The 24,197-nt window shown below is 39.7% G+C and overlaps 1 protein-coding gene across 1 annotated transcript in view; it reads left to right on the top strand.

Moving 5' to 3' along the window:
• Positions 1–24,197, top strand: part of RORB (RAR related orphan receptor B) — a 126,789-nt gene that overhangs the window by 94,553 nt on the left and 8,039 nt on the right. The window contains exons 2-6 of the mRNA XM_059873718.1: positions 120–205; positions 4,538–4,679; positions 7,625–8,026; positions 22,329–22,450; positions 23,699–23,831. Coding sequence (XP_059729701.1) covers positions 120–205; positions 4,538–4,679; positions 7,625–8,026; positions 22,329–22,450; positions 23,699–23,831 — 885 coding nt within the window. The remainder of the gene's footprint in view (positions 1–119; positions 206–4,537; positions 4,680–7,624; positions 8,027–22,328; positions 22,451–23,698; positions 23,832–24,197) is intronic.

Raw genomic sequence — 24,197 nt, 5'->3', positions numbered from 1 at the left:
TTTGTATTGTTGGGGTTGAACTGGTTATCTAGTCTCTGTTTCTAAAGATCTCATTTTGAGGAAAAAAGAAATTAAACACAATTATGTACCCAAAATATCTGTCTTGTTTTCTCTTTCAGCACAAATTGAAGTGATACCATGCAAAATTTGTGGTGATAAATCCTCTGGAATACACTATGGAGTCATCACATGTGAAGGCTGCAAGGTATGAGATTTTAATACAGCATAGTCATCATCATTTGCATTAGCCTCCGGCACCCCTGTACAATGATACACTTGTACAAGCTTTCAAACAAGTGGTGCCAAAGGCTGTAAAGCCTACTGATGAAAAAGATGTATTTCATGCCTAATTTTCCTAGTTGCTTTCCATTTTATCAAATAGTCTTTAGAGCTACCTCCTTGTTTGAAACATGAATTAATTACATCTGGTGCAGTGTAAGTGCTGACATCAACAGAGGCTGGCCACTGTAAGTCACACCTGTTCTACCTTAAATCAGCTTTTAAAGAGGTGGATTTCTTATGTTGTTTCCTATAAAACCCATGTAGCATTACAGCTGGCAGGTTACTTCTGATCAGTCATTTTTCAGAGCTTACAGGTGTGACTTGGGTCCTTTTTTATCTCCTTTTTCACAATCTGCAGACCAAACTGTAATCTTGAAAAGAAAGAATGCCTTGCATTATGAGCAGTGTAAAAGGATTCTTTGTCCTCTTCCTTAAAGGCATTAGTGCAAGAGCAGTTGCTGGGAATTGGGGGTTAAAAAAGGGGTCGAGAGAGGGAAATGTGCAGACCTGCTGCTTAGACATACTGACATATTATTTCAGGCATTAGTTCAAATAACACAAATCAGACCCAAGCAAAGAGAAGAAAGGCTTTCAGTTTTAAAAATTGTCTGTGATTTTATTATCTGAGGAATTATATTATTACTCATGACAAACAAGAGTTTCATACTACATGATGGTATTCCAGTTTTAATTGTAAATGGGAAATTGCAAAGATAGAGAGGCAGAATCTCTGATTTCTTGTATGTGGAACACACAAGCCAGGACTTTTGAAAATGGGTGCCTATTTGCAGTGTGAAATCACAAGTCTGTACCTAATGCTTTACAAAGTATTAGAACAGCTGAAAAATCTGAAAATTTGGGTGTACCCATTTGCAAAAGAAATACTGTAATGCCAGTACATTGAGAACCAATATCCTGGTAAAGATCGAGGGTTTTTTTTCAGGAACATTGCCAATTGTAAGCAGAACAATTTGCAGTGTATCTTTGTCTTACTGCAGCACTGGACTAGAAATAAGCATCTTCTTATGACAATCACATGAAACAGGATTAAACTAATTGATCTGATACTTCAAAATTGGCACAAAAGCTATGGAAGGAAATTATTTTAAGCAGAAAAAGAGCATCTTCTCTCAGTACTCAGAGCCCACAGACTGTCTAGGGGTATAGTCTTCCGTAGAAGTAATTAGGGTTAATGCTGGCCCTTGTGTGTGCCTCAAGAGAGGATGATACCACTGTGCTCTGTGAGTAGAGCCCTCATTGAGATAAAGAGATTCTCTTCCACTTATGAGTTTTAACCCTATTGGGTTTGTGCCAGTTTTGCTGTATCAGATCAATTAGTCTAATCTTGTTTTGTGAGCCTGTCTGAAAAAAAGGTGTGGGTTTTTCATGCCGGTTCCTCTGGGAGGCATCCCAGTCTGTCAGAGCTCCCTGTTAAGGTAAGCACTGTTTCTGGCAGTGCAGCTCTGCTATCCATGTGGGTGCTCAGCATTTAAACAGCTATTCACTCTGCCTGCATACTCCTCATTTCTGGCTCTTTTTGTCTCAGTTTGTTGGAAACCTGAAATGATTAAGAATAGAGGCCATGAGAGGAAGAAAGAGGATGGAATCACTCCACAAGCATGCATATATGGGCACCAGGCAGCCACAGAATTTCAGGATACTGCATTCAAGAATTACAGTGCCAGTGGCGGTGCTGCAAACTTCAAGGAGCAGAAAATCCTTCAACTCAGTGTTGCTCCTTAAGCTATGCTGTGGCAGATCCATATTCTAAGTGCTTAAGGGTGATGTGAAATACTGCTGTTGGTTTGTGTGCATGCCTGCCTTATGCTGATCGTGCATTTGCAGTGGTCCTGCTGGGCCCACTGAGTGAGTTTGCAGCTCTGGCACTATTCTTACAGAAAGGGTGAAACCTGAAGATAAGTTTGCATCACATCTATCTAAGCAGCTGCTTCTTCACTAAGAAGCCTTTTATCATTGCTTGTGCCTTCCCCCAAAGCAAAGTACTTTCCACCACTGTTCTGTCATGAATTAGAAAGCAGTTCAATCAGCAGTTTCTTTTCTCAGATTGGCTGTGGGTCGTGGGTGCAGTGATTTGTTCAAAGATTTGTTGTCCATGTTGGAAGTACTGGGAAATCTGTATTTAACTCTTTAGCTCCTCAGTTATGAAATACATCTTCCTTCACACAAAATGGAATTATTCCAGTGTAAAACAATGTAGCCAAATCTATATAAAGATATCATACAAATAAAATGAAAGGATTATCTCTATTTTATAAGACAACATTTAGATCTTATGCAGGAGAATGAGAACATAAAATTCTCCTCAGAAAAATTAATTATCCTCTGTAAATTAGTTCTCCTATGTAACCCTTGATACATAGTATGGTCCTCTTTCCCTAAGGAGGGAAAAGATGAAACAAATTCCTCTGAGATGAGATCAACCTTTAAGAGAACAAAAAGTACTGCCAGAAAAAGCACTGTCAATGGCAAATGGTTGAGTGTGTTTTTTTTAACATTACTGAATAATATTTTTTTTTGTGAAATCCATAGATGCTGCTAAAATCTAAAACTGAAAACAGAAAACCCTTCACAAAACCAAGACAGGCTATAAAGTTCAGCCAAGACATCTGCAATCAGCATCCATTTAGTCTTAAATTAAAGGCAGATCTACCATATCAGAAAAGTTTTGGTCAGCTAAGATCAGTTAAGTTTCCACCAGAATTTTTCTGAGAGTTACCCAAAAGGACATCTATTTTCTGAAAGTATGAGTCATAAAAGTTATTTTATATTTTAGATACACTGTAATCACTGATAGAACAAGCTCGACCCAGTTCAAGTGGGTGTCTCTGCTTGATGTGAAGAACTAGCAGTGTCTTTGGTGGAAGACCATGCCTCTCACTGTTACTGACCCCACACCACCCTCATTCAGCTAGCCAGGACCTGAGTGAAAATTCATGTATAAACTGTAGCAAGTGACCTGAGACCTGTAGCACTGTCACCTTGTGACTTTGTCCATTGCTCAGTATTAACATCCATCAACCTATGCAGAGATACACTATTTTTTTCCTGTTAAATGAAGTCAGCTGTTGCTTTCTGGCTTTATTCCAAGGTGTTTGCAAGCCACTCCAGAAAGACACAAGCACTTTGGTGTCACTTCTGGTGAGTGGTGTAACTGCAGTAATGATATTTCTGCTGTTTTACTACTCATAGCTCGTGGCCAGGCTATCCTTCAGTTTTCCCACCACAACCTGCACTGCTTGCATTTAAAGTTGCCAAACTGGTTAGGGGAGTTCCCTTCTTTGTTTTTTTACTCAGGACTTGCAGATACTCCTGACCTTTATTTTATTTATTTATTTATTTATTTATTTATTTATTTGGCATAGATCTATTTATTTTTGTTTCTCTTCACACCCTGGCTTGTCATCTCAGCTGCTTCATGTCACTTCTACCATAACAGAAGCACCTTTTGGTGCCGCTCTTGGCACCACCTCGAAGCAGCCAGAAGCTCCTAAGGACCCAGGTGTATATATTCCCCCTCTAGCCCTCAGATCTCTAGACAAATAGCCTGTGGAAAATGCCATTACATTCTCATGGTAGTACCTAAAGGTGTTGCTTTCTCCTTTGTGTGTTGGCTTCACTTGATACAGTCATTATATCCTCGTGCTTTTGTGAAGACTGAATTTTAATTACTTCACTCCTGAATCATATGCCTCTCCAGATCAGATCTACATTTGCCAAGTTACAGCGAACAGCAGACTTCAGCTTCTCATGCTGTGTGTACCCAGTAACAGTTACCTCTAGAGTTACAGTTAGTCTCTTCATTAAAGGGAGAAATGTCAGAACAAGCACTTTGAAGTCATCTCTTACAAATGCTGATAGTTTTTCCTCTATTAGGAGCTGTATTAGATGATACAGGGTCATTATTGCACAATAAAAATGCATTCTGTAACATAATTTAGGTTTTAACAAAGTAGAATAATATTCTTTTCAGAGTAATACACAGTTCTCCTTATTATAATTAAATGTTCTTTAATACAATACCACCATTTCTGCAGGGCCACAGTATAAGTAGCAGTGCTCTAAACAGGGGTTTGCTGTGGTTGTTTGCATGCTCTCTGTGTGTGTGTGTGTGCGTGTGCGTGTGTGTGTGTGTGTGTGTGTGTGTGTGTGTGTGTGTGTGTGTGTCTGCATCCATGCTCACACACATAAATACACTCGTGGTAATACTTTGTCTTTCCTGCTCTCATGCCCCAAGGGATTCTTTCGGAGGAGTCAGCAGAACAATGCATCCTATTCCTGTCCAAGACAGAGAAACTGTTTAATTGACAGAACCAACAGAAATCGCTGCCAACACTGCCGACTGCAGAAATGTCTCGCCCTGGGAATGTCTCGAGATGGTAAGGAGTCAAATCCATGCTTCACATCTAAGCCCTTTGAAACTTTTCTTCGCTGCTGACTTACTTAAACTCCCTGTAGATTTCTGCAAAGAGAGAGAGGAGAAGCTCCGTGCTTTGTAATGCGTGCACTGTGAGACGATCTTTGCCATCCGGTTAACAAAGAAGGCTATTTTCATGGACAGGGTGGGGGAAATCACAAAATGGAGAGCAGTATCAGTTTAGAGCAAAAAGAGACAGAAGTGAAATATGTTATTCTAATCAAAAGCGCAGAGCACAAAAAGGCCACCTCTGGAGAGGTGGGTTTATATTAAGTATTACATTAAACATCAGCATTTATCTTAACATTTAGTATTGATGTGCGAAAGCATCCATTTCCCTGAGATCTCTAAAGGACTGGTAGTAAGGAGGCACAAACCTACACAAATTTACACCTTGATATCATTAGGGGTTTCTGTTTGTTTTAGTCAGTGCACTTGACCAAATATTTTGCATTGGAAGAAACACAATCTCTTTTACTTGCACATTGCCTCTTGTCCCTATCTGGAAGAAGAATGTTTCCTAATTTAGTACTGAAAGTATATCCTGTGCCAGAGGGAAGCTCCACAGTCTATGCCGTCTCAGGATCCTGTTCTCCTTGTAGAGCTTTGGTCCACCTCCCAGACTGTGGTGTGATCAGCCAATATCAGCAGGCTGAGAACATGCATCACACCAAAGCTGCAGGCAATGGGAGGCTTGGGCAAGGTTGCCCACAGCTGACATGCCCTGGGCACTGCTCCTCGTGCAGAGGGTTTCCAGCTCAAAAACATGTTTTATATAGTGAGAATGTATTAGAGGACAATGCTCTAATTTTTTAAGCATTTTATATTTATTTCACTTTCCTGGAAGCAATTTTCTCTCTTAAAAGGTTGACACAAAATGTGTATTTTTAAATTGAGTTAAATCGAGAGCTACTTATTTGGATGGTCCACAGACTATAAACTTGTTCAAAATTTGAACCATAATAGGTCTTCTTCTACCTCAGTGTGTCTAATGTCTCACTGAAGTTACTTTTTTACCAGCCTCACCTGGGAAGGGCCTTTAGTCCATGAATTCTTTTTGGTCCTAGCATCCAGTTTACTTGACACCTTAGCTCCTAATTCTTCATGGTGATTAAAGTAACATTTTAACACCTTAACAGCACATGCTTTTCTCCTGAAAGTAGTATCATCCAATGATTTAAGGTAAATCACGGGGGGATTTTAATGTGAGTGACAGTGCCATCTTCCCAACCAGTAATTCAGAGACAAAATGAGTGATTCTTCCAACAGCATTACTTTGTTCTCTCACAGTTGATGTAAGCACCTTTATGATTTTTTAGGATTAAGAATATTAAGAGCTCTTGCAAATTTAAAATTGGCTGTGTGAATTTTTTGACAGAAAACTTTATCTTGATTTTTACCTCTCAGCCATGTAATAATTGCATTTTTATCATGCAGAGGCAAGATGCTAATTGACAGCAGCTGGAGAATCCAATTAATGAATATATAATGTGGATAAACATTGGTTTTATTGCCAAGGCCCTAAATTTGAAGAAAGTTTCATTATTCAGAATTATTTAAACTACAGTCATTGTATATTGTCCATAAGGGTATGCAGCATACCCGGCACTGATTCCAGGGGCAGACTGAGTTTGTGTGACATAGGTGGTTGCCTGAGTGTAGGGTTGCAACTAAACTGAGGTTGGCAATAAGAAAAAAACCCTCTTGATGTAAGAAAAATAAAAAAAAATATGAAAATAAATCAAAGCAGCTGTCACCTTGTTGTTCTGCCACTGTATTTTCATATTAGGCTCTACTTTTTCTGTTCTTTTTCCTGATTGAAGGATTTCACATTTATCCACATATATGTTCGAACTCTTCTCAAGGAGTAAATGAGAGTCATGTGCTAATAAATATGATTCTGAATTGATCCAAATTTCAGATGAACTTGAAATACACAGTATAGAAAATACACCTCATAGTACGTAGAAGTCTGTATTTCTGGAACTGTGTCCCCTTACCTGTTCTCATTAATTCTCTATCTCTCACTTGTTTTAGAGTACAATCAACAACTGTCTCTGCTCTAAGTTCCCAAGATCTAGCACAGTAAAAAACCAGAATTTATAGAGAGATGGGGCTGGAAAGTGATGATCAGTTGTGATCTACTATATATACAGACTGTGAATTTACTCCTCCTAGTTCCACAGAAATCAGCCTGTCACCTTTGAAAATTTCAATCTCGGTGTGATGAACCCTGTTTCTGGTGAAAATGGTTTGGCCTCTAATATTTTCCTCTCTTTCTCATCAGGAGTGCCTGGGTTTGTGCATGAAGATTATTGAAATGGAGATTGCATAAACCCCTAAGACTTTGCTCAGTGGAAAAGATGACAGTCATTTGTGCTGTTTACCTTCAAATCTCTTATTTTCCTCTAGGTTCTAACCTGTAAGATTTTTTTTTTTTGTTTAAGTAGGAAGATGAAAGCATGTGATAATAAGTCTTTAGGGCTTGTTTTCACCCAGAATACTAATCTTGTTAGTGTACTGTATAAAGGTTTGTGCAAAGTTAGTAAATGGATGTGAATTCACAGACTGTACATTTCATACATCTCTGGGTGGTTGTTCAGTGAACACAGAGATATAAAAGGATGCGTGGTCTTTTTATTATCCATAATGGGAAGTGAATTGCTTGACTGAGGCCCTCCTGTCAAATAGGAGTCGTTGTTGTCACCTGGTAAATTTAAGTACGCAATATTTTTCCTTTATGAGATGTTTGTGGTGTAAAGCTTTGCATCCTTTCTCATTTCCAAGAAAAAGATGTTTCTACAGCAAAATTAACCCTGAAAGTTAATACCAGAAGAGTGGTGGGGTTGAGGGGAATCCAGAAGAAATTTAAGACCACAATAGTTCACATTGTGCTTTGCTTTTCAGCTGTGAAATTTGGAAGAATGTCCAAAAAGCAGAGGGATAGCTTGTATGCTGAAGTGCAGAAGCACCAGCAGCGACTGCAGGAGCAGCGGCAGCAGCAGAGTGGTGAGGCAGAAGCTCTCGCCAGGGTTTACAGCAGCAGCATCAGCAATGGCTTGAACAATCTGAATAACGAAACTGGCAGCACCTACGCCAATGGGCACGTCATCGACCTGCCCAAGTCTGAGGGCTATTACAACGTGGATTCTGCCCAGCCCTCCCCAGACCAGTCTGGGTTAGACATGACTGGAATCAAACAGATAAAGCAGGAACCTATCTATGACCTCACCTCTGTACCAAACTTGTTTACCTATAGCTCTTTCAACAGTGGGCAGTTAGCTCCAGGGATATCCATGAGCGAAATCGGTAAGGAAAATTCTTATTCCTGTAGTGCAATGTCTATGTATAAGCTAAGCTCCCGCACTGTCTTCATTAAAATGTCACAGAGGCATTCCATACACAGGTACACAGTAGTTACATGTTCACACATGTGTGTGCACATACATATGGAGAGTATGGGAAAGAAAATAAGTCGGGAACTAATTGACATCACATTAAGGCAGCTCTGGTTTTACTAAAAATTATGCAGTTCTTACACCCAGCAGTTCATTTCTGTTTATTAAATAGGAGCATCAAAGCAGGTGATGAATCAATCATAACCAAGTGATAATTAGGAAGGGGCTTGTTTCAAATGAGCTCATTACTGGCAGGGTTAAATGATCTCTTCAGCCAACCATCCATATTCCTGTCAACACCCAGAATCTCCATAGCAGCCAATTCTAGGGTACTTACTGTGAAAAAGTACCAGTTCCCACTTCAGCTGCACAGATGTGAGCAAGCTCACTAAATTCATAAAGTGCACAAACTCTGAATATATTTCTGTGGATATCTCCACTTCTTTGCCTGAAGGCCTCGGAGAGCCTGTCCCTTTGCTTTCATCTTTGACAACTGACAGAGACCTCTCCGTGAGGTGAGGCTGTTAGAAACTCAATGACTAACAGTGATTTTTGCCTAAGGAGGATTTCTGATCATCTAATGCTTCTAGCTGTATTTCACCAAAGAAAGAACATGAACAAAGGCTGGCATTCTAATTAGGTACCTGAAGGAGTGAAATATGCTGAATCAGTTGTGGCCAAGAACTTAATCAAAGGGTAACACTTTGTCAGTGGAATTTAATTTTTAAAAAAAGAAGGTGAAAAGTCATCTTCAAGAGCACTCTTAATTAATTCATTTCAAATCATGGAAAAAACCCTACAGTTCTGGCCTAACTTTGCTGTCTCGTGAGCACGGATGTACACTGAGGTCTGTAAATGTGTGTTTGTGCTCAGACCTACTGAGGACTGTCACCTCCCCTCAATATAGACTACAGTAGTGAGATATATAGAAGTTACTGTCAAGTTAAAAGAATGAAGTTGCAGCTAAAATTGATAGCATGTATTCTGCCCTTGTGTGCTTATTTGCAGGGGGCTCTGTAACACGTTGTGTGCTTTAGGGGCAAATTGTCCAGGAGAAAGTTAAAACTTATCTGGCACTCTCTTTATTAAGACCTGTTTTATTATCACATTTGGCCTAGGCCACAGTCCAATAAAACTGTACACCCACCGTGTAGGATTGGAGATGAGCCTTTGCTCCCTCAGCTCTCATGGCCACATGAATACTACTCACACGTGGCTTGTGCATACCTCAGTCTCGCAACACTGCTGCAAACCAGCTGAGAGGCAACTTAAACAGTCCTTAAGAGCTGTTTTCCTGCAGACCCAGTACCAAAGGGAAGTGTTTCCAGAGACACCCAGGGCATGTCCAGAAATGCAGGTGTTCTGATAGTCCATGAGTTGGGGTTTGTGCTCAGTTCCAGAAATGAGTGCAAAGACGGAATATGGCCATAGGCCACTATATCCTTAGTGGCCAGAGAATCCCCATGAAGCCAATGGGACCTTTTAACTCAAATCAAGATAACTTTTATCTCTTGCAGGTTCACTTAGAAATAATGCAGCACTCTTAGTTTTTCACCCACTATTTTCTCTCCTAGCTCTAAAGCATCATGCCGTAAATCCACCCCACATTTCCAAGTGTTTCATCCTCTTCTGAAGCACACAAAGCAGGGAAAAGCCCAGAGCAGAGGGAGTGCTGCATAGCAAATGGCCTGTCTCTGAGCTGATGGCAAAATGCAGAGGCTCTGGGATTTACCTCTTTTCCTTTTGAAATTGAAACTAGGACTCCTAAATTGCTTTGATTTTACACAAGTACTGCTGTCTGTCATTTGTGGCACCTAGAGGAGAGGGCTAAGGGACACAGTGAGAGATAGGGTGGTATAACAAATCAGCTGACAACTGGAAGACAAGCACCACAAAACATTTGGATGAGTGTATGGGCAAATGATATTTTCAGTGCTTAAAAAGAAGTAGAAAATGTCTCTTAATGCTGCAGTGGATTGTTGGACCGTCTGTAGAGCTGCAGTCTTGCAGCCCTGGGATGCGCTGATTTCATATTATATATAGTGTGCTTAAATTTCACTGCAGAATTGCATCTCACTACTGTGACATTTAGAAATAAACTCAGCTTATGCTAAATAGATGTTACTGCTTTTAACTGTTAGATGAAATCATAGAGAATATATAGGAGATAGAAAAGCTATGCTGCATTGATCCTTGTGGCTGATGGAAATTTCTTTGTACCAACATGTCTAGTGATCTAGAGAAACACTAAATATCCCAGATCATGATAGTTCTTTCCTGCACTGATGATTTCCTATCAGGTAAAATTTCCAGTCTTAGCTTTCTTCTGGTCCTTACACTCTTCAAATAAATGTATGTATATAAGCACAATCTCTACTGCCACTTGCCTGATCTTGAGTGCAACTATTGTAGTTTTTTTCCTCATGAATGAATGTGTGGGAATTTCGTTCATCCTTGGGTTCCTGGAAGTTTCTCTAAGCTCTCCAAGGAGCAGGCTTCTTCAGAAGCACTCAGAACAAAAGTAGTCGGTGCAGTTTCTGCATTACATATCAACCAAAATCTAATTCACTTACTCCTTTTGTGTTAATGCTTTGTTTGTTTCAAACTCACTTCTCTCCTGCGTAGGATACAGTTGACTGTATTATTTTTTGAATCTCTTTTTCTCTTTCTTATTTTTCTAATTCTTTCAATCCTGTCACATTATGTCTCAGTCTTCATTGATGCTTTTTGATTTCCTTCAGTTTAGAATTGTCTCTTAAGTAAATTAGCATGCTATGAACCTTTCTCTTTCAGATTATTATGAAAATGTTAAATGTTTGCAAAACAAATCCTAATAATGATCCCTGCTGCACCTGACTAAAATACTTGCTGCAATTGCATAGATTACTTAAGTATTTATATTTGGCTTGCTATCCAACAGTAAGTTCTCTGTAAAATCCAAGTCACAAGTCTTCCTTTCCCTGTCAGTTTGATTCAGTTATAAAAATAATATTCTCTAAGATAGTCCATGACATAATTTACACATCATTTACAGGCTCGTCTTCACATGTTAATTTTTTAGTTCCACCAAAAAGTAATCTAAATGGTTACAGCTACTTTGATCTTTAACAGTTCTATAACTTAATTTGAGTGTGAAAGTGTTCTTTTTCATGAACATACATTCATCTACAGACGACTTTGTAGTGGAAATGGAAATTGTTTAACTTAACAATTTCAGTTTTGAAATGCAAAATTTTTACATAGCAACTGTTTTGACATGTAGTATTAGAATGGAATGGCAAGGAAAATATAGCTTATCTTGTATTGCATGCTTGCTGGTATCTATCTACTGTGCTAGCAAATAGGTATAGGAGAAAGACATGCTGACAGGGCTCTCTTGCACGTACTTGGTATTATTATATTTCTCAAAATGGAGAAATTAAGTAGGCCTAGATACAACTGCACATTATCTGATCTCTGTGAGAAGAGGGATAGGCAATGCCTCCTATGGCAGAGGGGGTTAAGTGTAACAAAAAGCATTTTCAGATACAGTCACAAATTTCTCATGTAACTGTCAGAGCTTATGATGGAGAGAAGTTTTACAAAATCAGGTAGCTCCCCATTAGGGACAGCCCTCATCAATATTCCACCTCTGTTACAAAAAACCCTCAAAGCATAAAGGCATCACTCCAAACCTTCTAAATACACATATGAGAGCAGAACCTCAACTTGTCATCAGGTGCATTTCCAGTCCAGATCTCTTTTCTTTGAAGAGATATATTTTTGTCCTTAACTCAAAGCATCTTGTTGGACACTTGATACAGATTTGGGTGGGCAGAGCACAGAATAGGTGAGGTGACCAGATGAGTTAGGCAGGCTCTGCCACTGCCTGTCCTTTCTGTTCATGGGTGGCATGATCCAGGTGTATTCCATCAGCCACTGATGCTGCCAGCGTGGGAGAAACCCACATCCCAAGGACTCAAGCTGCCAGGGAATTGGCAGCATCATCCTGTTTTTCCATGACCTTCTATACATCTGGGGAGGCAGAAATGATGCAGTGGGAGCTCAAACCATCTGCTTGAAATGCTTGGGTGAAATCTGCTTGCCATGTCAAAAGCAAGAATTTGGTCATTTGCAGAATGGCTTTCTGCTCGCACAGCAAATCACAGAGGTCAGCTGGTGGGTAGGAAATTCTAAAGTGAGAAGGGAGCTCCAGGTCCTGATGGCAGTGCTTGCTCCCAAGTGTGGTTTTAAATTAGGAAGCATTAAAGGCTTATTTTTAGACTTGGTGAAATTAAAAGATTATCTTGTTTAAATATATGTGCATAATATTATCTGCCACTGAGCTGAATATTACATTTTCCTCCCTAAATATGTGCCTCCAATCTTGGTCTGTAAAACTTATTGGAAAGGCTTCCGTGATTTAACTGCAGTTGAGATTGCCAGCCTGTGGTTTCTTAAGGACAAGATGAAATGGTTAGCCAACTGTTATGGAGAAAACAGTTTTGCTAAGCGTTCACTGCAAGCTGAACTTAAGGGTACCCTGTAGCTGTGTACATGTAGGAAGTCAGTAAGATATCTCTAGAGTGTACAGGAGATGACATAGCCCAGCCTCTATAATTGTAGATGGAAGTGTTGTTGACATATATTTACATGACATTTCTTCAGTATCAGGCCTGTTTGGCTTGGAGAGCTTACATTTCTACCAAAACTAAAGTAAGGCTCGTGAGCTCAGGTTCACCTTCCCTTTCCCAGTCCTTCTAAGCCTGCCCTGCTGTGTGTATCTTAGGATGGGCAATAGCTCCCTAGGACACATTCCTAATGTGGATTGGAGGAGGCATCACCTGCCTTATATTGTTCTTTTGACCTGAACACATAGACTGAAAAGTGATAGTAAAGGAAAACCTTAATTTTTTTATTACTTGCTCAGGATAGGTATGTTAAAAAAAAGTCCTCTTGGTAACCACAAATGACATTCTGTGCATTTGTAATTTAGTTGTAATTTAGCTGGATTAATCCATTCATCTCAAGACCACAGTGAACAGATTTACACTCTGTGAAGTTATTTAATTTCCACTGCTGCAATGTTGTACAAACAGGAGTTATTTCCCTCTCTCTCCTTGAAGGGAGATTTTTACCTTACCTGTAAACATTCTGAAGTCCTCTGCTGAAGATCTATTTGAAAGCCAGTCCCACACCTTTCTCCTTTCAGCAGAAATCTCCTCATTAACTAAAGAAGAACTTAGTCTATTCCTCTATGTCTGTACTCTTCATGAACGTCCACAAGACTTAATGTTGGATGTGCAATACCAAATACATATCAGCACCAGACTTATATCTTAAAAAGTCTGCTGTGCTTTGGTTTTGAAAGTGCTTCTCCATGTGGTAAGCATTTTTCATTCCTTAACACCCTTCTCTTTATCTCCAGGGTTTGCTCCCTGTGCCAGATCAAGTGTTAACAGATAGCTTACTGATCATGTATTGGTCAATTAGATGCTATTTCAAGGGACACTCCAAACCACATTCAAAATGCAGTGAGCTCACTAATTAAAGCCCATACCTAAGGTGACAATAGCATCTATGTTTATGTTCCCTTTACAAAGCCACCACCCATCCCACAGCGAAACAGAAATGATGTTTTTTAGTCTTGTTTAATGTTCTTCCACTTCTTTTTCCAGGCCATGGTTTAATATTCCTTCTGCCAAGGTGACAGTCAAATTTTTACAGGGCTGCGGTCTACACCCTGGCAGCTGTATTTAAGAGAAGCAATGTTGCCATCTAGTGAGCATTTAAAAATGCAACATGTGCATTTTATGCACATGCCATCCTGGCACTGTATCTTACCTTCCTTACCTATTTAAAGATGACAGAATATGTTCATATTTCCATTCTGTATGCCTTTCAGCTCACGTGACAACACTTAGAACCTCAGCCTGTTTTACAAATGAGCTAAAAATATGCATAGAATGGTATTAAAAACAACCTTATCTATCGCCTACATTTTTTAAGCATCATAATATAGTCTTTTAAAGAGATCAAATTTCTAATCCTTTAAAGTATATAAAATTAATCCTTTTCTCCAAAGATGAGAATCTTTTCTTCCATGACCAAACTTGGCAATATGTTCATTCCACTGAGAGTCTGGAAAAAGCTGTTAGAAATCAACCATTTGTAGCAGTCAAAATATGTAAAATACCACATCATATATCCTATATATTACCATATATCATGGCAATCTTTTCAGGAATAGCATTGTGCTGTGAATGTTGTCAGATTACAAATCACACAGGAAGATCAGTATAAATCCAATGGTGTGGTAAGCACTGAGGCACGCCGTTGCTGCCAGTTAAGACCAGACTTCTGGCTGGTTCCCTGTCATATGCTTTGGACCATTACTTTCTGCAAGTAATGCTCAAAAAAAGAAGTCTGGAGCAGGTGCCAGAGCACAGAGAGGCTGGGATGTGTGAAAGAAGTATGTTGTCTTTTGAGGGTGTGACTCACACATAGCCCACAAAGAGGCAAACTGCAGATGAGAATCGAGAGGTCAAGGCAGTGATGCTTTAGGAATCACTGTAGTATATGGAAGTGGCATACTGTCTGTTGCTATGGCTTGAATTCCTGGTTGCTTGTTGATTTCATCCTCCTCTGTGTAACCCCTTCACGGATTTAGTGTCAGCTTTCCCGTCAGTGTTTTTGTCTGGTGTTTCTGGGCAGTCAGCCCCAATAATTGCAAGGTGATTTTACTTTCTGAGAGCTTAACCTTGGGTCCCTGTTATAGTTCTTTGTCATCCTGGACAGCACTGGTTGATCATTCCTTAATCCAAAGGCACCAGGAAGGCATCAGAAGTTTGGGTTTACAATTTTTTTTTTCTTTCCCAGATGCAGCATCCTAAGTTTGCCTTTCCAAGGCTATAGTCCAGTTTTTCATACAGTGTGCTTTCTGTCTGCTAGCTTTCATCACTCACTACGTGCACTTCACTACTTCCCACTTTATTCTTGAGAATAAGGTAATTCTGCTTGTTTTGCATTCTGTGATGCTGTTTCTGGCTTTGTAGGTAATGATGTCTTTCATCAGTCCATTCAGCTTTTGATACTTTATTTCATAAAACAGCAACAATTCCTTTATACAGCAGTGAAAAGATATGAGAAAGAATTTGAGTGAAATGCACGAGAGAGGAACATAGATGTGCACAGTGGAAGAATTCAATATGACAAGATACTGGGCTCAGAGACAATTGCTGAACCTGGTTATCAAAATGCAGATTTTATAGTGCAGTAATCTTCAAGGAATGAAAGTCACAAGTAAATGGGAATAGTTAATACAAGTTATTAAAGTGTGGAGCCCTGTCTTGTGTTCCTTTTTGATTGCATGGATGGCTTTTCTTTTGATCAGTGAAGATTCTGTCACTGTTTATGATAACCAAGTTATTCCACTTTCTGACACTACACGCTATCACTTTCATCCAATCATTTGCCACACTACAGGAAAATAGAACCATTGTAGAATGTTTTGGCATTACTTTTTAACATGTTTCTGTAGATAGATTGCTTAAAATCCTTATAGAAAGCTAATTTGAGGACTGTGACAGTGAAACAAGTGCTTAAAGATATATTAACATCTCCCAGCTTTTTGAAGGCTATGCAGGGCAAACCCTCACAAATATGCTTTAAAACCAGTAATATTCTAATTATTCCATATATATTTCTCAGTTTAATAGAGAACAATGTCCATTTCAGGTAATGTATGCTTTATTGTAAAAAACAAAACCACTTTCTTGTTTCAGAACCGTCTCATTTTAATATAAAGGTCTATTTGTGCAGTCTGTGCTGGAAGAAGTTAAGAAACAGCTCATCTCAATAAATTTGTGGTAATTATACAGTGCCTTTAGAGTTCATTTGAACTCCAGCTATTTCCTTGGCTAGAGCTTTTGCTGCCAGTTAAATGTCTTCTAATTTTTGCTAAATTGGCTGAGTCCCACGAGAAGTATTACTAAGTAGAGATCATTAAGCATTTATAAAAATCCTCTAGGATCTAACAGAATTCTGGGTCCATCCTCTAGGTTCCTTAAGATAAGGACTTCATTGTATTATCCTTTCTACTAATTTATTAGCATTTTTTTAGAAAGGCAAATGAAGCACTGGTGTATTTTGAAGGAGAGAGACAAATAGAGAATTCACACACATAACTTTTACTCTTTGTGGACTCCGTTTGTGATGGTAAACATTCAATAACTTAAACATAAAGGAGGGGTTATTCCTGAACTAAATTCTAGCACTTCTAGTCTCATTTGAGTGTTTTTATGTTTCATGCTATCTTCCTAGGCTTCATATGGTGTAGTGTTGCAAATTTATTAAGCAAATAAGGGTTATGAAACTAGATTTTTTTTTAAAGGGAAATACTTTCTTGCATTTTGGCATTGATAATGCCACAGACAGGTGAAAACTGGAACGAGCTTTTTGCAACCACTTTCAGGAAAAAATGTTCTGAAAAAAAAAAAATCAAACTTTTCATCCAGTTCATGTAAAAAAAGCAAGACCTATTATTCCCGTTTTACAGCAACCACAGAGATTTTTACTTTATTAGCTGTGTCACTATCTCTACAACTGTCAAAGAATTTAAGAATAATCGGAATTCAATGATTTCATTTTCAAAACTTTTCATTTTGTAGTCATAATACCCTTGAATTAGTGTACAAAAAATTGTGGATCCAATGCTATCTTGGCAAGTTTTAGGTCCTAGAACAGAGATTTTATTTGGAGTGCCTGGCTGGAGTTTTGTTATGTATGCTTACAGCAGCCAGCCAAAGCTGTGATGTTACTGCAGCATTAATTCAAAGTGGATCCCTGCAAGAGCTCAACTTAGGATATAAGCTGAGATAAGCTCTTAGCTACCCAACTGGATCCTACGGGTAAGTGGCAAATTAAAGATTCATTATTCATTTTAATTGAAGTAGATTATCAGTGTTTTAGAAGGCACACTTCAAAGTTTTTCAATTCCCTGTGCAAGAGAAGGGAATGCTGAGAAAAACTAGAGTGTCTCCTGAGAAAAGAGAGACAAATGAAAGAACTAAGGAGCCTGTAGGAAACAAATACTGCTGTAGATAAGTTTCGCTTAGCAGGCCAAATTCACAGCTGGTGAATGTTGTGTGCACTCTGTGGATTACATCCATACCCACCAGCATTGTACTTGACCTCAAGCCAGAGTTTTTCTTCACTGTTGTAGTTGGAGATCTCTGAATATTGCAAGAAAGTGCCTGAAAAAGGCAGTACTGATTTATCATCTGATGACAGACCCCTGTGGGTCTATGGTATGCTGATTTGAATTGCTATCAAGGTTGCAGTGTTCATTTTTCTGTATGTACTTGTATTTAAGCAATTCCTACTCTACTAATGCAATAAATGTTTGAGCAATTGACGTCTTTGGAGAGTGCCTTTCTCAAGGTAACTCCTGAAATCTAAAAAAAGAAAGTACAGTAGGAGAAAAGGAAAAGGAGGGGGTTGGGGGGAGGGAAGCCTGCCAGAGCAAACAAAACTGGAAACAGAATGTCCCAAGCTTATGTGCTGTTGTTCTTCTCTTGCAGCATATGCTTTTGTCCTGTTTTGTTGATGAAATAGGGCTTGTACAGTCTTTCTATCTCCCCAGTCCTTCTGCCAGGGCTGTGCAATGATTCTTTAGCTACTCTCCAGCTCCACTGAAGTGAAGCAGCAGTCTCAGACACTTGAGTTCCTACAAGTTTTGGAGAAGTGACTACTCAGTAGGCAGAGGAGACAGACAACTCTAGGGAAAGGAGGAAGCCAGAACCCAGCCCCATGTTCAGCCCTGAAGGCAGGGGCTGGTGACCAGTGGCACTGAGCAGCCTGGTCCCTCGTGTACATGCATGGTGATGTTACCCACCCTGACACCAGGGACAGAAGGTCAAGGGGAGGGCCAGGTGATATTTGATGCATCTGTAGGCATCCAGGTTTGTTGCCCTAACTTCACTGCATAGCTTACTTCACTGGGCAATCCTCAGAGAACCAAGTCTCGTGGTCCTGTCTTCTGTTTTAGGTAGGACAAATGTAAAAAATTTCTTTTCCTGAAACAGCATGGATCTCTCATGGTCCTCTTCAGCATCATGACATACAATTTTCAGTTTTTTCTGGACATCTCCAGCTATACACTGAAGTTTTATATATTTTTAACTGCTGCATTTTAAATTCCGATTAAATTATCTGCCCACTGGTCAAGGCCTCACCAGGCCCTGCTACAGGAAGGGCAGTGTGGAGTGGGGACCAGCCTGACCTCTCAGGTTTCTGCTCTCCAGCCATGCCAACAAACACCATTGTCCTCTAAGAACAGATGAGGCTCTACAGCAAGAATAATGTGCTATTATAGAAAGCCAGTCAGAGACGAGCAGGACAGTAATGAAATGTAAGTGGACACCCCATGATGTATTTTGTTTGAGCATTTCTGGTTTTTGAAACTGTTGGTTGCAATTATAGACAGTTTCCTTGATTGAGTATGTTGTTTCTGGTTTATCTCTCTGGAAGCAAGTACTTCTTTCTAGATATTTTTTTTTTTTTTAATGAAGCAGAGCATTTTTAGAAAAAGTGTTTGCTTTTCAAGAAAAAATTTAAAGTTACCAATTCTAAGAAAACCTCAAATATAGAATTAAGCTGCCTAATGCAAATGCTTCCACATCCCAATGTATACCAGAGTTTGGATACTGGAAACATTATTTTCTGTGGACCATGTTTCCCAGACAGAGTAAATCTGCTAGGATATGCTGTGATCTTCCTGTATCAAGTGATCAAGATGGGAGATTTAATGCAAGAAACCCAGCATGTAGGCAAAAGGGGAGCAGTAAAGCACCTAGTCTACATTTGTGTTTACGTGCTGTGGCAGATAAACAAGCTTTACAAATCCTGCCATTTGCAGGCTGGTGATGTACTATCACCCAGGCTCAGGGGTTCTTTTCATTAGAAATACTCATTTTCACTCAATAGTTGGAGCAGTTGGTAATAGAAAATAAAATGTTGCAGACTTTGATTCTCACACCCGTGTGGCCAGAATAATCTCTTTTGTTTTCCTTTTCATACAGCAAACCTGCTGTAACTTATGTAAAATGGGAGCTGACAATATTTCAAGTAGAAATGCAGTTCACATTGAAGTCTCAAGAACAGAGTTGTCTTTCGTAGTCCTTGGAGTTCACCCAAACAGGATTTCTGGTCGTGTACATGCAGTTACCCAGTGATAGGGGACCCTTGAAATCTTTGTCCCAATATTTTTGTAAACAAAATCTACTGAAAGTCAAGACTTGATTTGTGAAGTAATTTTAGTGGACTCGTCCACCAGCCTGGAGAAAGAACATAGCTATTTATTAGATTATCACCCCTGCAGGGTACCCCCAGAGGCTTTGGGCCTCCGCATCAGGGCAGTATCTCTCTTCCTCTTGGGTGTTGATGTTCTCTTGCTTTCCCCTTTGTCCATTTCTTTCTAGTTCTATTAGAGAACTAACCTGTTGAACTTGGTGGTCAGCTTATTCCAGAGCTGCCAGGTCTCCCAGAAATTAATACATTTGGTTTACATCAGATGTCATTTGTATTGTTGCCAGTGGTTTAGGAATGTCATTCTCCTTGGGATTTGCCAAGATGTGCACTGACTCCAACTTCATTGGCAAAAAGATGCTAAATCTGAAAATGTCAGGGGAAAAACAAACGCCATGGCCTGTGGAACCCCTTAGGAGTGACATTCTTTGCTCTGCCTGTGTTGGATCTTCTGTTCCTGGGCCATCTGAGAAGCCAAGACAGGTGTATACCTCTTTTACTTTTTATGTCATGTCAGCTCTGCCACCCATCTGCAGGCTATATTTGCATAAAGCTCCTTCCAGGGACTCCAGCAGGAAATGTAAGCAAGCAGCCTCCTCTGCTGAATGAGCAGTTCCCTTCTCCTCAGAGACGCAGTGCACCCTTTCTGTCACACACTCAGCCTTGCCTGGCCTGGGGCACAAGAGCTTCAAGTCTGTCTTGCACCTGATTCCTCTTTGGATGTCAGCATTCAGAGCTGCTGCTTGCTGCAATTGCCCCAGGCCTTCGCACATCTGAATGGTTTTTAATGTCAGCTCAACACAAGCATGAGTGTGTGAGGAAAAGGTGCATGGGTAAAACACAGGATGCCATCCCTAGAAAACCCTGCAGAGCTTCTCAGCTCTTCGTTCCTCAGGTAAATACATAAATGCTGGGAAAAGGAACGGAGCTGAGGAGCTTTGCAGTCATGTAGAACTGCTAATGGAATATATTTTGAAGTCAGTGAAATCAACAGGTCTTTTTTCCAGATTGTTGACATCAGGTCACTTTATCTAATTAGAAATCTGTCTATGCAATAATATGAAATTAGGTGAGACATTTATTGTAAGAGAGATGCCCATTTATCTTCAAGATTTTTATTATAAAATGTAACATCTTTTTATTATAAAATGCAACGCCTCAAAGGTAAAGACTTCCATCTAACCTTCCATAAAAGAGCAGTGGGTAGATCACTCTGTTAATATGCATTCTCAGTTATCTATAGGCTGGAGTCAATTCTTCCATTAGGAAGCCTAAAGATAGTGTTGACCTATAAAAGGATACACAAATTCAATTAGGCAGGTTTTATTTTTCCTATGCAAACCTATAACTTTTTTATCTTCACCATCTTTCTACTGAGTCTCACTTTATTAGCTGTGAGTAGCACAGGCATCTGTCCTTCAAACAGCACTCCTCTAGCAGTGTTTACAGGGAACGTGCACTTCAGCACTCTTTTTTCAGCTTCCCTTCTTGCTGCTGTTTCTAGGTTCAGTCAGTATTTGACCAAAGAAGCAGATTTATTTTGGAACTCCAGGCTCCAGATCCCTACACTCTATGCAAACTGTTGAGGATCTGAACAAGTGAGCAAAGGCATACCTAGTTCTTTCTATTTCCCACGCTCAGGTTTGGCTAATGCATTTTCAATGTCCTTTTCCCTTTTTTGACGAATGTTTTTTGTGCAATGCTGATTCTGCTGCAAGTGCTTCAGTTCACTTCTGTGGCTTCAACTTTGTTCCTTTGTTTGGCTTAAGCAAAGTTTCCAGGCTGAAGCAATGAGTTTCATTAGATGTGTAGGCCCCGAAGTTGCAAAATAGAAAATCATCAGTTTTCAGTATAATTTTTTATCACAGCATTTCAACTCCTAATGCTAATGAATTCATGCTGGAAGTTTTTGTGAAAATTTTTTTAATCCACTCAAGTGGCTTTAAGGGCAAGGGTCTGCTTTAAAATACTTGTCTAGGAAGTTTACTCATAGTTTCAGTGGGTTTCCAGGGCAACATTGAATGCTTTCTTTGCTGCTTGTATCCTGCATTCCATGTTGTGAAGTAGTTTCTAAGGCTGCAGTTTCAGGACTATGTTATGGTAGCTTAGTGCTGTGTGTGACATTTACATCCTCCATCTCTCCTTCTAAACCCCAGGATACTAATTTTAGCTTTTACCCCTTGCTAAAACCAGTCTCCATGTTCTTGCTCATCAAATTCAATCAAAAATGATCCAGCTTAAAATTAACTTGAGAAAAAAAGAGACCTGTTTACTCTTCTTTTGTGAGTCACACCAAGGTAATGCAAATGTTCATGGCAAGTTCAAGCAGTCAGTCAGTGTGAGAGACCTGGCAGCTCTGAAACATGCTGACCACTGAGTTCAGCAGATTAGTTCTTTTAGTAGAGCTAGAAAGAAATGGACAATGAGGAAAGAAAGCAAGCACTTACACACAGCAGGAGGGGAGATACTGCCATCATGCAGAGGTTGTGGCCTAAAGCCTGAAGAGGTACCCTGCTGGGTTGGTAAGCAACAGCAGTGTTCCTTCTCTTCTCCAGGCTAGAAGAGTCCACCAGTTACTGCATAGCTTTGGGGCAGACAAAAGTGATTGGGTAAGCAGGGTCTCCAAATGAAATTTGTTTAAACATATTAAATCACTTTCAGAATGAAGATTCTGGACAGTTTCACAAAAATCATTGTTATTTTCATCTGCAGATCCACTTTTTATCAAGATCATTTGGCTTTGGGTTGAATACTGAAACATTTTGCAATATTCAACTTCCAAATTAAAAACAAATGAGAAAGGTAACATTGAAAAGAAAAGATTAATTTTCCTAAATGCTCATTTTCCAACAACTTCATTGTTTTCAACATTTTGCCTTTGCAGATCACTGTTTCATCCAAGCTATTTTTTATTCTCTTTTTCACAGATCGAATTGCACAGAATATCATTAAGTCTCATTTGGAGACATGTCAATATACAATGGAGGAATTGCATCAGCTAGCGTGGCAGACCCACACATATGAAGAAATAAAGGTTTACCAGAGCAAGGTACAATCCTGTAATATGCATTATCTTCTGCCTGAAATTGTTAGCAGAGTAATTTATTTGGCAAGAATACACTGAAGAGTTTCGTACAGGTCAAAACACACTTTTCACTCTCTTTGGGGAACTGGTTACTGAAAGCAAAGCAATGACACTGCATAAAAAGAAGCAGCAGCTTTCCAACATATTGGGCTGTTTGTAAGGTTAAAACTTAGATATGCTCATGGAATTCAGTTTTCTGTGCTTGTTACAGATCTAAACCTCATGCACAAATTCTGTTAACTTCAATGTGATTATTATCGGATCCTCTGTTGTAAGGATTTTAAGAAAATTAGACAACATAACCTTGTTTCCTTATAATTTTGAAAACGCATCTGCTTTTTATGTGAACGGCAAACACCTGTCACGACAGTAGATAATAACAAACTGAAAGTACACCTTAAATTGAAGCTTTTTAATATTGGGTGGAAAAACGATCTCACTACACTTCATTTTTGTTCTGCTCCTGCAATTCTCAGGTCAAGTTCAGTCTGTTTTCTCCTGGAATGTCCCCAGATGTTGTACAGTCAGCAGAAATCTCTGTGCCTCTTGCACTGGCTTCATTAGTGGTGGGTCTTCAGTCAGACTTCAGTTGGCACATTAGCTGGTCATGTAAGAGAAAGGAGAGACTCCAGCTTGTTCTTTGAAATCTGAGGGGCTATGCAGTAATAAAAACACACCACAGTTTGAAGATCTGTGGCATGAAACCAGGAGCATCCATTTATATTTACACACATGTGTGTGCAAGGAAAATGATTATCAGGAAGTCCAAATTTTTATGTAATCTGTGTTCAGATACTTCAATTATATATTTTAAGTTTCAAACTAGGAAAAATATTCTGTTGACTAAATTAATAATATTGTGCCACTCCTTGCCTGAGAGTGCTGTGGAATGTGTATATTTTTTTGTGTCACTAATAGTCTGTCCTGCCAAACAAAAGCCAACCTTAGAACCACATCTTAACACTGGGCACTGTATTCTGCTCCTTTGAAGAGGCAATGCCAGAGTTCAGATGAGTGGGGCAATGGCTTCTGAAAACAGCCTTCTAAAGAGAAGTGTTGGGTACCTAGAGAAAAAGAGATGCTGCTAGCTCTGCCTGGGTATGGGGTGGAGTCTGGGGAGTGCTGCTGTCTGCAAGGCCACCTGAAGAACTTAATGCACTGATGTACCTGCTTGCTCACCGCTTTGCTTTTCCATGTGTGTTTTCCCGGAAGACAAGAGAAGCTCTGTGGCAGCAGTGTGCCATTCAGATCACCCATGCTATCCAGTATGTGGTGGAATTTGCAAAGCGCATAACAGGCTTCATGGAGCTCTGCCAGAATGACCAAATTCTCCTTCTTAAGTCAGGTGGGTAAACACCAGAGGCTTGAGACTAGTTTAGCACCCAGCACTCTAGAAATGTGCTCTCCTGTCTTTTCCTGCAAATCATTTTAATTTCAAAGGAGCCCTAATTTCTGTCTGTCGCATTAAGCACATTAACCTTGCTGTATTTTTCTACCTTTCTACTGCCTTCTGATCCCCTTCCCTCTACAGTCAGTTGTGGCTATTAAGTGCACACACTCACACACAACCATTGCAGAAACTGCAGTCTCCGACATGACATGTGGTGGAAGGAGCCTGAAAATTGAGCTGGTCGAATCAGTCATCTGCCACCCTGCAAAATCCCCACTTGTCATTAATAAAACGAAGGCAAGCTCACTGGGGTCTGCCTCT

Source organism: Haemorhous mexicanus, chromosome Z (assembly GCF_027477595.1).
Source record: "Haemorhous mexicanus isolate bHaeMex1 chromosome Z, bHaeMex1.pri, whole genome shotgun sequence".
In the NCBI taxonomy this organism is placed as follows: Eukaryota; Metazoa; Chordata; class Aves; order Passeriformes; family Fringillidae; genus Haemorhous; species Haemorhous mexicanus.
The sequence above is the reverse complement of the archived record's forward strand: the minus strand, read 5'-3'. Positions and strand labels throughout refer to the sequence as shown.